The 14071-nt window shown below is 36.4% G+C and overlaps 1 protein-coding gene across 3 annotated transcripts in view; it reads left to right on the plus strand.

The window, feature by feature from the left end:
• Khdrbs2 (KH RNA binding domain containing, signal transduction associated 2) overlaps nt 1-14071 on the plus strand; it is a 506623-nt gene that overhangs the window by 210493 nt on the left and 282059 nt on the right. For all 3 annotated transcript variants that reach the window (XR_015628455.1, XR_015628456.1, NM_133318.2), the window contains exon 4: nt 2131-2277. Coding sequence is in view for 1 of the 3 variants with exons in the window: in NM_133318.2 (NP_579852.1) it covers nt 2131-2277 (147 nt within the window). In the remaining 2 variants the exon portion in view is untranslated. The remainder of the gene's footprint in view (nt 1-2130; nt 2278-14071) is intronic.

Below are 14071 nucleotides of genomic sequence, written 5' to 3' on the forward strand. Positions count from 1 at the left end.
CTTTAACATTGATTATTCTAAACAAGAACTTCCTCTCCCTTCTTGCTCCAGCCCCCTCGCCCAACTTTGTCTTTTAGTTGCAGGTACCTCTCTTCTCTTCCATAGTATATATATATATATATATATATATATATATATATATATATATATATATATATATATATTTTCCCTACCTCTTAGCTCCTCCACATGATGATACTCCTGCCTGCCAGAGTCTTTCTACCCCCACATAGCATTCACCTCTTTAGTTATCCTGATCTACAATCTCCTATTCCTTTCCTTCACTTATGTCTCTTGCCAATAACTTTTTTCTATTAATTTCTCTGGCTTCTGCCTGGGATACAACTTACACATGCCAAACACTAAGTCTGAAGTGAGAATTCCACTTACAAGAGGGAACCTCTGCTTTTTGTCCTTCATGGCTTTGCATATTAGGATCTATTGATGTTCTATTCAGTTACCTGAACATTGGGCTATTTTGGTCTCCAATAACAGCTGAGTGATATATATATATATATATATATCATATTTCTATTACATTCTTATCTTGTTTATGAATGTCTAGGTCAGGTACATTTCTAGCTAGTGACAAGAGAGTGGCAGTTGAAGTGTCTCTGTAAAGATAGAAAGTCTTTGCGTGTATGCCCTGGAGTATAGGCCCATATGGCACTTCTAGTTTTTGAGAAACTTCTGGTCTAAATTCTACAGTGGCTACACTAGCTTTCACTCCCATCAAAAGTGTAAACCATTCCACCTTTATCACATCCACATATGCAGGGTTGGCATTACCTTCACAATGATGGCCATTCAAACTGGAATAAGATGGCCTTTTAAACTAGACCTTATTTCTGTTTCCCTAATGACTTTGACTGGGATTATTTTTAAAGATGCTTTTGAGCCCCCTTTATTTCTTAAGCAAAGTTTGTTCAATTTGAAATTCTAACGGTATTGGTTTGGTTTAACTTTTTTGTTAGTCTGTTTGGTTTTCTTTTTTTTCTCTGTGATAATTTTGGCAACGGGGGAACTGGCTGAAAGAGGAAACCTTGTTTCCCACCATTTCTTTCATGTAATTTCAGCTAATATTAAAACTCTGATGTTCCTGTACAACTCAATGAAAATCTACTTATTATTCGAAAAGTACTTTACACCAGACAGGAAAGAACCTTGTTCTCCCAAAAATGCAATGATGTTTCCAGAAACATCATTCCAGAAACTGCCCTTAGATGCCTTGGCTTCATGAGGTTAACATTTCATCAAACTGATTAAAAATTGTGTGGTTGAGGACAATGGCAGGTTTCTTCAAAATCCACATGAAGCTCAACAAGAAGGACGACCAAACTTCAGATGCTTCAGTCCTTCTTAGAAGGGGGAACAAAAATAGTCATAGGAGGAGACATGGAGACAAAGTTTGGAGCAGAGACTGAAGGAATAGCCATTCAGAGCCTACCCCACCTGAGGATCCATATACAGCCACCAAACTCAGAAAACACTGATGATGTCAAGAAGTGCATGCTGACAGGAGCCTGATATAGCTGTGTCCTGAGATGCTCTGCCGTAACATGACAAATACAGAGGCAAATGTTAGCAGCCAACCATTGAACTGAGAATGGTGTCTCCATTGGAGGAGTTAGAGAAAGGATTATGGAGCTGAAGGGATTTGTAACCCCGTTAAAAACAACAATATCAACCAACCAGAGCTCCCAGGGACTAAAGCACCATTCAAAGAGTACACATGGACAGATCCATGGTTCTAGCTACATATGGAACAGAGAATGGCCTTGTTGGGCACCAATGGGAAGAAAAGCCCTTTGTCCTATCAAGGCGGGACAACCTCCCCTCCCCACCCCGTGTAAGGAATGTCAGGTGAGGTGAGAAGGAGTGGGTGGTTGGGTGGGGGAAAGCAGATAACATTTGAAATTAAATAAAAAATATCCAATAAAAAATGAAAAGGGAAAAAATATCCAAATTTGAAAATGGTTAACCAACTTGCAGTGAAGTTTTATTTCTCAAAGAATTTCTTTCCACCTTTGGAAAATTTGCTTAGATTATGGCCCTTTGTCATATTCTCAGGAAATGTTAAATCAATGTAAAATGAGTGCATCCATATTTCTAAATATAACTTCTTTACAGGAAGAAGAGCTGAGGAAGAGTGGGGAGGCCAAGTATGCCCACCTGAGTGACGAACTGCACGTATTAATTGAAGTGTTTGCTCCACCCGGGGAAGCTTACTCACGGATGAGTCATGCTTTGGAAGAGATTAAAAAATTCCTGGTTCCTGTAAGTGACTTTGATTTTACAAATGGTTCCTTATCAGTTTCTATTTTAAGTTGTGTCTTTGATCTCCATTGATTTTTGAAAGTGACTTCACATTGCACATTAGTTATCTATGCATAGATTATTCCGACAAAAGTATTCACCACCAACCAGTTATATAGTATACACGAGTCCACAGCCAGGAAGAATAAGAATAATAAGAATAACAAGCAAAGATACATTATTTATGCCACATTTCCCTGCTTTGAGCCCTTGACATGTAGTTTGAAAATTTATAATTAGTACAAAAGGTATAATTAAAAAGGGATGGAATTGAATATTATTTATAATAAAACATTCACAGTACTTTAGAATAGTTAATGATTTTTATGTGACAGTATGTCAGGTGCTGGCTGATACAAAATAGCACATAAGATCATGTTAATGAAGGCAGATAAATGTCAACTTAAAAAGTTAGAAATATAAACTCACTAGGCAGTGTGAGCATAATGGGGGATGCTCACCTGCCAATTCAACTGCAAGTTGAATGGAGTTCTCTGCTGATAAAGAAGAAGTAGGAGGAGGTAAGTGCACGGAGTCTTAAGGATGAAAAAGGAGCATTCTAGGAAGAGGTCTTTCAATAGAAATCTTGCCATGAGTTTTAGTGCTGCGGTATTGAGAGACTGCTGAGTAATGTTCCGTGGACGATCTTGGGGAAATCCTGAGCTCAGAGAGTGGTTCTCTGAGATTCATCTGCAAAGGAAGAAACTAGGGGTTTGAACACTCAGTAAAAACTTCAAAGAATATTCCATTTTTGGTTTATTGATTAGTAATAACATTGAAAACTGGGAAGCAAAAGTATCTTAGAATTTTCTAGGTGTATAAACATTAAGGTCTATCCACGTTTTCTAGTCACATGTCCGACCCAAACATTAATCTTTGTCAAGACACGATTGCAGAATAATGCCTCACTAAGTTGAGTATTTCTTAACTTCAGGAACACGGTTATTAATTGGGTCTCATCATCTGGAAACCTTCCTAAATATATCCCATTCTCAAGATGGATGAACCTACATTCTTTCTTCCATTGGTTTCCAAGGGAATATTTAGCGCTAGGCTGAGTAAGCCATTTTAGTCAATTTACTACAGAACAGAACAGATACATGTATGTGCAGTGAGGCCAGGACTGCTTATATCACAAATTTATTGTATAGCTTTAGCTAAGTTACTTAAGTTAGCATCCGTTTGTGCATCTTCAAAATGAAAGTGATCACAGCTTAATTAGTCACAACTAGTATCAATATCAAACAGGATAATACATGCAAAGGGGATTAAAATAGGAAAACACTGTAGAAATGTACTTTTAAGTCTATTATAGTAGAAAAACTTTCTGAGGTAAAATGTGTTAGACACAGTAATATGACTTTTTTTTGGATATATATTCTTTCCTCCCTTTAAACTTTCTCATATAATGCTCCCTGATCTACTTCAAGTTCTTGGCCTCTTTTTAACCAATTGTTCTTTTATTCCTACTTATTTTATTCCAATCTTTATACTGTTCATTTTAGCATGTCTTTGATGCATATATTTTGAACATAGAATGCATGGTAAGTCCATGCCCTTGCATACTGAATGTAAATGATATGTATCACTTTCTTATATATTATACCTTGTAATCAGTCCATTTCTAAATTATGCACTAAAACATGAATGCTTGGCATGCTTGGCAATTTCTTTCTGTGCCAACATTGTCTCTTCTCCATTTAGCAGGGTTTTCTCAGTTTTTCTAATGCTGCATCCCTTTTACAGTTGTGCTGGCCCCGAACAACAAAATCATTGTCATTGCCCCTTCATACCATGATGTCATGTAAATACCTGTGTTTTGCAATATTCCTATGTAACCCTGTGAAAGAGTCATTCAAACTCCACAGGCAGAGAATGGCTGTTAGCACCTTTGCTAACAGTGTTTTTCTGAAATGACTGAACCAAATTTAGCAGAAAAGCACACAAGGCAAATGCAGTTAGGCCACATGTCTAATCCATGGGGACCATTTAAATATAGGCTCTACCCTGCCTCTGCCATATCTGTGAATTCTGCTCTGTAATCCACTTGTCTCATCCTGTGTTCTTTTATTCTTTTTGGCTCTTGCTTATGCAACATAGAAGCTCACTGCTAACTCTAGAGGCTTGGAGTTTCTTCTCAAAACTTAACATGTCTGTTCCTTTCCCTTTTAGCATCTTCTCAAATCTTACATGCATAGGAACTTCTTCAACCTCAAATCTAAAGTAGCTTCCTTGGTGGCTTTCTACCAGGCAGTGCTGTTGTGACAGGCCCATACATCACTGATAACTCCATTCAAAATAGTGATTCACTGTCCTTACCCTCTCTCCCTATTTATTTCTCTCACAGTTTTTTATTATAATCATATCTTATATAGAGTGATATGGAGGAAGATTGTAAATGATAGATGGATAAATGGATAGATAGATGGTAGAATATAATAGATAGATGACAGATACATACATACTTACATACATACATACATACATACATACATACATACATACATACATGCACAGACCTCTTTATGGTTTGTTTACCTCTTAGAACATGAGTGTCCTGAGGGTTGTGGCTGTGAACCTATTCCCCAATAATTTTTATAGGCCATACCATTTGTGACAGTCCTTCTGAATGTTTCTCTTTTTCCCTTTCTTAGCTCCAGGCAAAGGATAGTATTTCTTTACCTTATCTATTACCAGAACCACAAAGAGATTAGATAGATAGATAGATAGATAGATAGATAGATAGATAGATAGATAGATAGATAGATAGATAGATGATGACAACATCACAAGACATTAATATTTATAAACATCAGAGGTGACAATTCATATCAGGAAGTTGGATGCTAGAACAATACAGAAGACCTATTCAGGCCAGAACTCTGACATTCTACTGACATCTTCTTCCTCTGTAAAGTTGTATCTTTTCATCATAGGAACTTTTCATCTTCTCCTTGTTATATTAGATATAATTACTAAACCTGCCTATGTCCATAGGCTACAGTCATCAGAAATACCAGTATGAGTTCAGGAAATCCCTTATGAAATGCTTTATGATGGAAGAAACCAACTCACTTCCTTCAACTAAATTAGGTGTTGAAGAAAACACTGTTGAAGAAAGGTGTTGAAGAAAACTTGAGTAGTTACTGAAACTAGTATGAATGCTTCCAAATTAAAATCTGTAATGCTTAAGTCCATATTATTAAATGGAACATTGCCAATTTTAAACTTTTAATGTTTTAAGAATAAACTCTACCAAAATTATTCATTAATTTGCCTTATTATAGAGATTGATAATCTAGAGTAAATTATAAATTCTACTTATAAAATTACTTAACTGATGCTTCAGTGAGGAGCTCATGTCCATTTTTCTCCTTATGCTGGAAAAACTGGCTGTAACTGGCCTGTTCTATTTCACGGTGTTCCTTTCTTGTATAATTTAGATATTAGGACACAAGCATATTTTGTGTGGATGATGGCTTGTGCAACTTTATACAGCAACATTTTTGCTAAAGTTTGTATCAGGAACGTCCTTAGCACTCCAAATTAATATATATTCTCTGGATCTAGTCAGAATATTAAGTCAAAATAATGATGGTGTTCTGTGTTGTCAGTTGAACCTCTCAGTTTTCATTAAATAAATTGGTCAGTTTTGTTAATGCTTAATACATGACTGGAACTTAAGACATTGCCTCCTAAATAGAAAGTGTGAGGCGTTCAAAAGTCATTTTAGTGGGCAGTGGGATTGCTCAGCAGGTAAAAGAACTTACCCCCAAAGACAAGTTCCACCCCAGGTGGAGGCAGAGAAGCAACTTCAAAAATATGGTCCTCCGACTTCCAACTGTGTGAGGTAGTATGTGCATACACATAGCACATACACAATTAATAATAAGTAACTGATAATTATAATTTAATATCAATTAGTGTGTACCCATACATTTTCCATAGAAAAGATGAAAAGTGAGCTTCCACATAAACAAGAAATCAGCCTTAGATAACAAAAAAAAATAGACTTTTTTTGCCTTCTCCTATAAGTGATGTTAGAGATCTAAATAAGAAGTCATAATACAGCCCTTTATCAGAATCCACGAGTCGACCACTCTCTGTCTTGCTTGGCTTAAGCTTCATGTGTTCTCAACCAGAGTTTTGTGTAAAGTAAAGCGGAGAAAAGAGGTAGATAGGTAGGTGGGTAATAGGTTTATAGATTCATTATAGATTCATGCATTTGCATACACATTTCATTTTTGCCTTTGTATACTTGTGTGTCTCATTTACGAGTCTCATAAAGAAGACTTTTAACTTAATTCAGTACAGAAAATAATCACTGGAGTGTGATTGAATTAACACAATCTATACTCTTAGAGAAAATTGACTGCTTCTCTCCCATTTGCTATGAGTGGCCAATAGATGCCTACCTTCCTTCCCCATGGTAAGATTATCTCTGACTTAAGCTTGCCTGGGTCTTGTACCTACCATCACAACCACAGTGAGTTCATATGTACAACTTTCCTCCTGTGTCTGGAAGCCACTTTCTTGTGATCACCCATTGCCTCTGGACTTTGTGCTCTTTCTGTCTTCTCTTATACAATGATCTCTTACCCTTGGGAGGACAAGTAATTAATATCTCATTTAGGACTGAACATTTCATAGAATCTTATTATCTCTATCTTGGCTACTTGTGGGTCACTGTGGTAGATGGTGATCTACCACAGATAGAAGCTACTCTGATGTAGACTGAGAGATGAATTAATCTATGGGCATAATAATAGTTCATAACAAGTCATTTTAATACTATGTCCATTTAGCAAATAACAGTAATAGGTTGTGAATATTATCAAAACAAGTTATATTAATTTCTCATATAACTAATAATGAAAAAGAACAGTGTTGGAAGATGAAAAAGTATGTCTAGGAATATACTCAGGATTACAGAAGAGTTATGTCTTATTTAATGACCATGTTATGGTGATTTGTCAACCAAATATTAAATAATATTGATATATTCTTGTGCATCCATATTTATATATTTCTATGAAGATAGCTATGCGGTAGGAAGTTGAACTTTAATATATATACCTTAATATATATATATACATATATATATATGTGCTTGTAAGATTCCAGCCTCCTTTCATACATTATATTGGACTATCATATTAATAGTCATCCTTCTTAAAATGAGGCACTTAAGGTTATTAATTTTAGTTTGAGATATTAGAGAACCATAATGAAAACTTATAGATACTTGGGATGTAGAAAAAAGCAGAAGTCTTTTCTTCTTTCTGATAAACCCAAAAACAGGACACCTTACTTTGTATTTATCAGAGGATGTTCCTACCCCTGAAATTAGAAAAGAACACCATTGCACAAGAGTGACAGCAGATGTACAGTAAGTGGAAAAATGGGTAGTTTTAGTACAGAGGAGAAAGGATCTGGATTTTCACATGCTAAAGAACTTAATAATATCTTGGAGTATAAGGAAAATAAATCATTGCTCATAAATATTTTAATTAAACATATTTATTTATGTAATAATGCATGAGTAGTATTGTCATGAGATCCATACTGCACTTTTATTTTAAAAGAAAATTGCATCACGGTTTCATTCATGTGAACATATAGGAGAAATAATGTATTAAACAAGAACCCACAAACTAATCCAAATGATATTTGTATGTGGGTAGACCTAGAAGATGGGAGGTGGCAAATGCCTGGGAGCTGACTATGGCAGGAATTCAGCATTGTCAGCAGTCCAGCCCCAGCCTACAAAAAAGAACATGACCAGCTGTAGCATATGATGTAACATTAGGTTCAGTACGGAAGCAGAAACCATAAGCTGGCATCAGGTCTTCAAAGTAATGATTGGTAAACATTACCCAGAAATTCCTCAACGTGCTCTAGTGAAAAGCATCTTCTTTTTTATGCAAGTAATCAGAATGTAACCATGTGGGATTTTGCTAATGGAATTGCAGCAAAGAGCTGCAGGAATTTGTGTAATTGTTACCTTCTCAGCAAGTCTCCCTTTGTTGCTATGACACTATGACCCTATTTTCATTTTATTTCCAAGATTTATTATCATTTAATATTAGAGTTTCTTAATCTCTGAATAGTCATAAAAATATCACTATTACTTCAAATATAAGTAAAATCATTGTTAGTTTTGAATAGAGATATATTAACAGCATGTTCATTGTTGCGGAAATCAAAGTATATGTTAGCATTCCTAATTGATAGATTTAGCATAAAACACAGAAAAATGAAGTGATTAAAAATTCTCACTTTATAGGGATGGCCACAATTTATGGATACAGGATTATCATGGGCATTGTATCCTTAGAAATAATATGCTCACTATATCTGACTGATTCTATAATTTATGAATACAAAGTTATCATGGGCATTGAATACTTTTAAATAACATGCTCACCATATATGCCAGGTTTTACTTTTGACAACCTAGAATTCTGATGTTCCCAAAGCCAATCTCTAAGATTTCCTATTGTTTTTAGCCATGCAGAATGATTCTATGACTCTCTCTCTCAATCTCTCTCTCTCTCTCTCTCTCTCTCTCTCTCTCTCTCTCTCTCTGTGTGTGTGTGTGTGTGTGTGTGTGTGTGTGTGTCTTTGTATGTGTGTGTCTGTGTGTATGACAAATGGTGACATATGGTGTCTTTTTCATTGCTTGTCTTACTTTTGAGACTGGGCCACTTACTGAACCAGACGCTCACTGATTTGACCAGAAAACCCCAGGAATCTTTTTTGCCTCCCCGTCGACACACAAATACTAGGTCTATTAGATTAAACATGGTATGCTCAAGTTCTTATATGAGTATTGGAAATCAAACTCAGAACCCCATGGTTAGATGGCAAGCACATGCTGGACGAGCCCCATCTCCAACAGCAACCTTCCTTTCCCTGTTTCCATCAGTGTTTGAATATGTCCTTGTGAGGTACTTCTTCCACACTAGTTGGTATTGTATTCAATAGAATCACTTTTGAAGTTAGTCCCCAGGACAGAACCTTCATGGTACCCCTAAAGTGTTTTTTGTGTTGCTAAAGACCTATAGATCCTATCAAGCAGATTTCATCCACAATGCAAGACTCTCGCTTGTTAGTATCACAGGCACCCTTTAGAGAAGTGGTTCTCAATATTCCAAATATAAATACATACATGTAATACATATAAACACATATAGATGCACACATATCTCTCTCTCTCTCACACACACACACACACACACACACACAATCTCTTTAGAACAATGGTTCTCAACCTACCTAATACTGAACTAGTTTAAACTCCATGTTGCAGTGATCCTCAACCACAAAATTACTTTCATTGCTAATTCACAACTGCAGTTTTGTTACTGTTATAACAAATTATAAGTCTCTGATATACAGGATATCTGATATGAGACCCTTGTAAAAGTATCATTCACTACCAAAGGGGTTACAACCCACAGGAAGAAAACTACTGCTTTAGAGAATTAAATGCAAATATTACATTATATTTTGACTCCTTCTCTCTTTTTCTTTCTCATTCTCTCCTCTTTTTTGACCCATAATGTTTCAAGCTAGATGAATGGGCTATCTATTGTCTGGATCTTGGTTTCCCAAGCAGTGTTGGGTACAGGTTCCATGTCATGGAGAAGACTCTAAGTCAAATCAGACATTGGCTGGATACTCCTACAGGCAAGACAGGTTGTATGTCAAATGTTTTATAGATGGGTTTATGTCCATGCTTCTGCTTTGGTAGCCTGTAGAGTACTTTCCCATATCAAAGAGACTAGAACACAGGACTGAAGGCTGTACGTTGGCACCATCTCTACTTCCCCATGTTCAATATGTGGGTGTTGTGCTTGGCAGCAATGTCCTACTGTCCATTTGTAGAGTGCAATTCTTTTGACAGCCTGGATTGGTTTTGGATTTCCATGAGACTCCTTTAGTCAGCAACTCAACTGAATAAAAATCTTCCCTATCCCCATAGACCCTACCAGACTATAAGAGCTGGCCAGCTGGGACTCAATATTCTCCATTACCAGGAGTTCTCATTGGGGTAACCTTCATAGACCTCAGGAAGTTTCGACTGCAGTAAGTTTCCACAACACTCTCAAGATTTCTCTAAAATTCCAGCCATCTCTCCCCGCAATCTTTCCAAGTACCCCTTCCCTATAGCAGACTCAGCATTTCCTGTCCCCTCCCAGCCTCTGCTCACTCATAAAATCTACTATTTCCCTCTCCAGGGCTCCATGTATGCCCCAGAACACTCATTACCGAACCTCTCTGAGCCTATGGATTGTAGTTTGGTTATCATGTACTTATATGCTAATAGCCCTCTAACTGAATACATGCCATATTTACCTCTCTGGGTCAACATTGCCTTGCTCAGCATATTGTTTTTCTGATTCTATCCATTAGCCTGCAGATTTCATTCGTGTTTTAGCAATCGAGTATTACTTCATCATGTAACTACATTTTTCATTCCTCTGTTGAGGTACATCTAGATTGCTTGTAGGTCCTGGCCATTATGAGTAAATCATCAATGAACATTATTGAACAAGTGTTCTTGTAGGAGGAAGGAACATCCTTTGGGTATATGCCCAAGAGTAGTACAGTTGAATATGAGGTAAATTGCTTCCCAACTTTTTGTGGAACTACCATATTGATTTCCATAGTGGCTATGCAAGTTTACATTCCCATCAGCCATAAAGGAGAGTTCTCCTTGCTCTATATTCTCGCCAGCAAGATCTGATGCTTGTGTTATTGATTTTTCCATTCTACCAGGAATAAAATGAAATCTTAAAGAAGCTTTTATTTATACTTTCCTGATGGCTGAGGATTTTCTACATTTTTTTTTAGTGTTTCTCAACCATTTTAGATTCCTGTGCTGAGAATTCGCTGAGTAAATCTGTACACCATTTTTAATTGAATTATGTCTTAAAATATCTAGTTGTGTGGATTCTTTACATATTTTGGATATTAGTCCTTTATTGAGTGGGGAGTTGATTAAAAATATTTCCCTATTCTGTAGGCTGCTGCTTTGTCCAATTGATAGTGTCCTTTGACTTGCATAAGTTTCATGAAGTCCCACTTATTAGTTGTTGATTGTGTTGTCTGTGCTATTGGTGTTCTGTTTAGAACATCACCTTCTGTTCTAAAATATTCAAGGCTAGTGCCTACTATCTCTTCTTCCAGGTTCAGTATGACTATTTCTATGTTGAAGTCTTTGATCCACTTGGACTTGAACTTTGTGCATGGTGATAAATATGGACCTATTTTTCGGTGATAAATATGTATCTATTTACATTCTTCTACTTACAGACATCCAGCTTTACCAGCATCATTTGTTGAAGATGCTTTCTTTTTTTTTCATTCTTTATTTCTGGCTTCTTTATCAAACTCCAGGTATTAATTTGCTGTGTGGATTTATGTCTGGATCTTCAATTTAATTACATTGATTAATATGTCTCTTTTATACCAATACTCTATCAGTTTTATTACTAACCTCTCTAGTAAAAATCAGAAATCATGAGACCTCCAGAAGTCGTTTTTTTAAAATTAGGAATGTTTTGGCTATCCTGGGTTTTTTCCATATGATGATGAGAATTATCCTGTCAAGGTCTATAAATAATTGAGTTGTAATTTTATTGGGAATTGCATTAAATCTGTATATTGCTTTTGGCAGGATAGCCATTTATACGATGTTAATCCTATCAATCCTGCGCATGGCAGATTGTCCCATCTTCTGATATTTTCTTCAATTTCTTTCTTCAAAGGCTTGAAGTTTTTATCATGCAAATCTTTTATTTGTTTGTTTAGAGTTACACCAAAATATACTTTATTATTTGAAGATATTGTTAAAGGTGTTGATTCTGTAGTTGATTTTTCTCTTTCAGCTTGTTATATCTATACAGGAGGGCTTCTGATTATTTTCTTTTGAGTTAATCTTGTAGCCAGCTACTTTGTTGGACCAGTTTATCAGCTGTAAGATTTAGTTTCACTGTATAGTATGATATCATCTGAAAATAGAGATACTTTGGCTTCTTCCCTTCCTATTTTGTATCCCTTTGATCTCTTTCAGTTGTCTTATTGATATAGCTAAGACCTACTTCAAGTACTATATTGAACAGATAATAAGAGAATGTACTATATTGTCTTGTTCCTGTTTTTAGTAAAAGTCATTTGCATTTTTTCCATTCAATTTCATGGTACTTATAGGCCTCCTGTAAATTGCCTTTATTAGATTTAGTTATCGTCCTTACATCTGTAATCTCTCCCAGGAATTGTTTATGAATGTTGTTGCAGTTTGTCAAAGGCCTTTTCTGCATATAATGAGATGATCATGTGTGTTTTCTTCTTTTCATTTGTGTAGATTTTTTATTACATTTCCTGGTTTTCATATGTTGAACCATCCCTGTATCTCTGGAAAGAAGCCCATTTGATTATGGTAGATGATCAGATCAACAATTTAAATAGACCTATAACCCCCAGTGAAATAAAAGTACATTAAAAATCTCCTGAGTTAACTGGAAAATATCATCCTGAGTGAGATAACCCAATCACAGAAAAACACATATGGTATGTACTCATTGATAAGTGGCTATTAGCCCAAATGCTCAAATGACCCTAGATGCACAGAACATGTGAAACTCAAGAAGGATGACCAAAATGTGAATGCATCACTCCTTCTTTTAAAGGGGAACAAGAATACCCTTGGCAGGGAATAGGGAGGCAAAGTTTAGAACAGAGGCAGAAGGAACACCCATTCAGAGCCTGCCCCACATGTGGCCCATACATATACAGTCACCCAATTAGACAAGATGGATGAAGCAAAGAAGTGCAGGCCGATGGGAGCCGGATGTAGATCTCTCCTGAGAGACACAGCCAGAATACAGCAAATACATAGGCGAATGCCATCATTAAACCACAGAACTGAGAACGGGACCCCCGTTGAAGGAATCTTAGAAAGGACTGAAAGAGCTTGAAGGGGCTTGAGACCCCATATGAAAAACAATGCCAACAATGCCAACCAACCAGAGCTTCCAGGGACTAAGCCAGTACCCAAAGACTATAATGGACTGACCCTGGGCTCCCTGGGTGCCTAGTAAGAGCACCAGTGGAAGGGGAATCCCTTGGTCCTGCTAAGACTGAACCCCCAGTGAACGTGATTGTTGGGGGGAGGGCGGTAATGGGGGGAAGATGGGGAGAGGATCACCAATAGAGAAGGGGAGGGGGAGGGATTAGGGGAATGTTGGCCCGGCAACCGGGAAAGGGAATAACAATCGAAAGGTAAATAAGAAATACCCAAGTTAATAAAAATGAAAAAAAAAAAAAAGAAATTAGACTTCAGGAAAATTCCGTAGGTTAGGGATACTGTGAGAATCTATGTGTTAATATGCAGTTATGGATGCTGAATCTAGGAGTTGATATGCAGGTTAGGGATGCTCAAAGTGTATAGACTATAAAAAAACCTTGTCATAGCCTAGGACAGTTTTTTAGAGAGTCCTTAGTTGGAAAGTAAAGCCCATTAAAAGTATACTTCATAAATACTTTCTATTTGAGAAGAGAGTAAGAATGCATGTCAATGTTTGGGTTGGGGTTGTATGATCTCCAACATCTAGGTTTACAAATTCAATTCATAAATTGATATGGGAGGTGGATAAATTAAGACTTTTCTCTATTTTTTAATTATCTCAAAAACTCAACCTTAATTTTTCTCTCCTAATAACTTACATTAAAAATGTAAAATATAGTG

Source organism: Rattus norvegicus, chromosome 9 (genome assembly GCF_021556685.1).
Source record: "Rattus norvegicus strain SHRSP/BbbUtx chromosome 9, alternate assembly SHRSP_T2T, whole genome shotgun sequence".
NCBI classification, from domain to species: domain Eukaryota; kingdom Metazoa; phylum Chordata; class Mammalia; order Rodentia; family Muridae; genus Rattus; species Rattus norvegicus.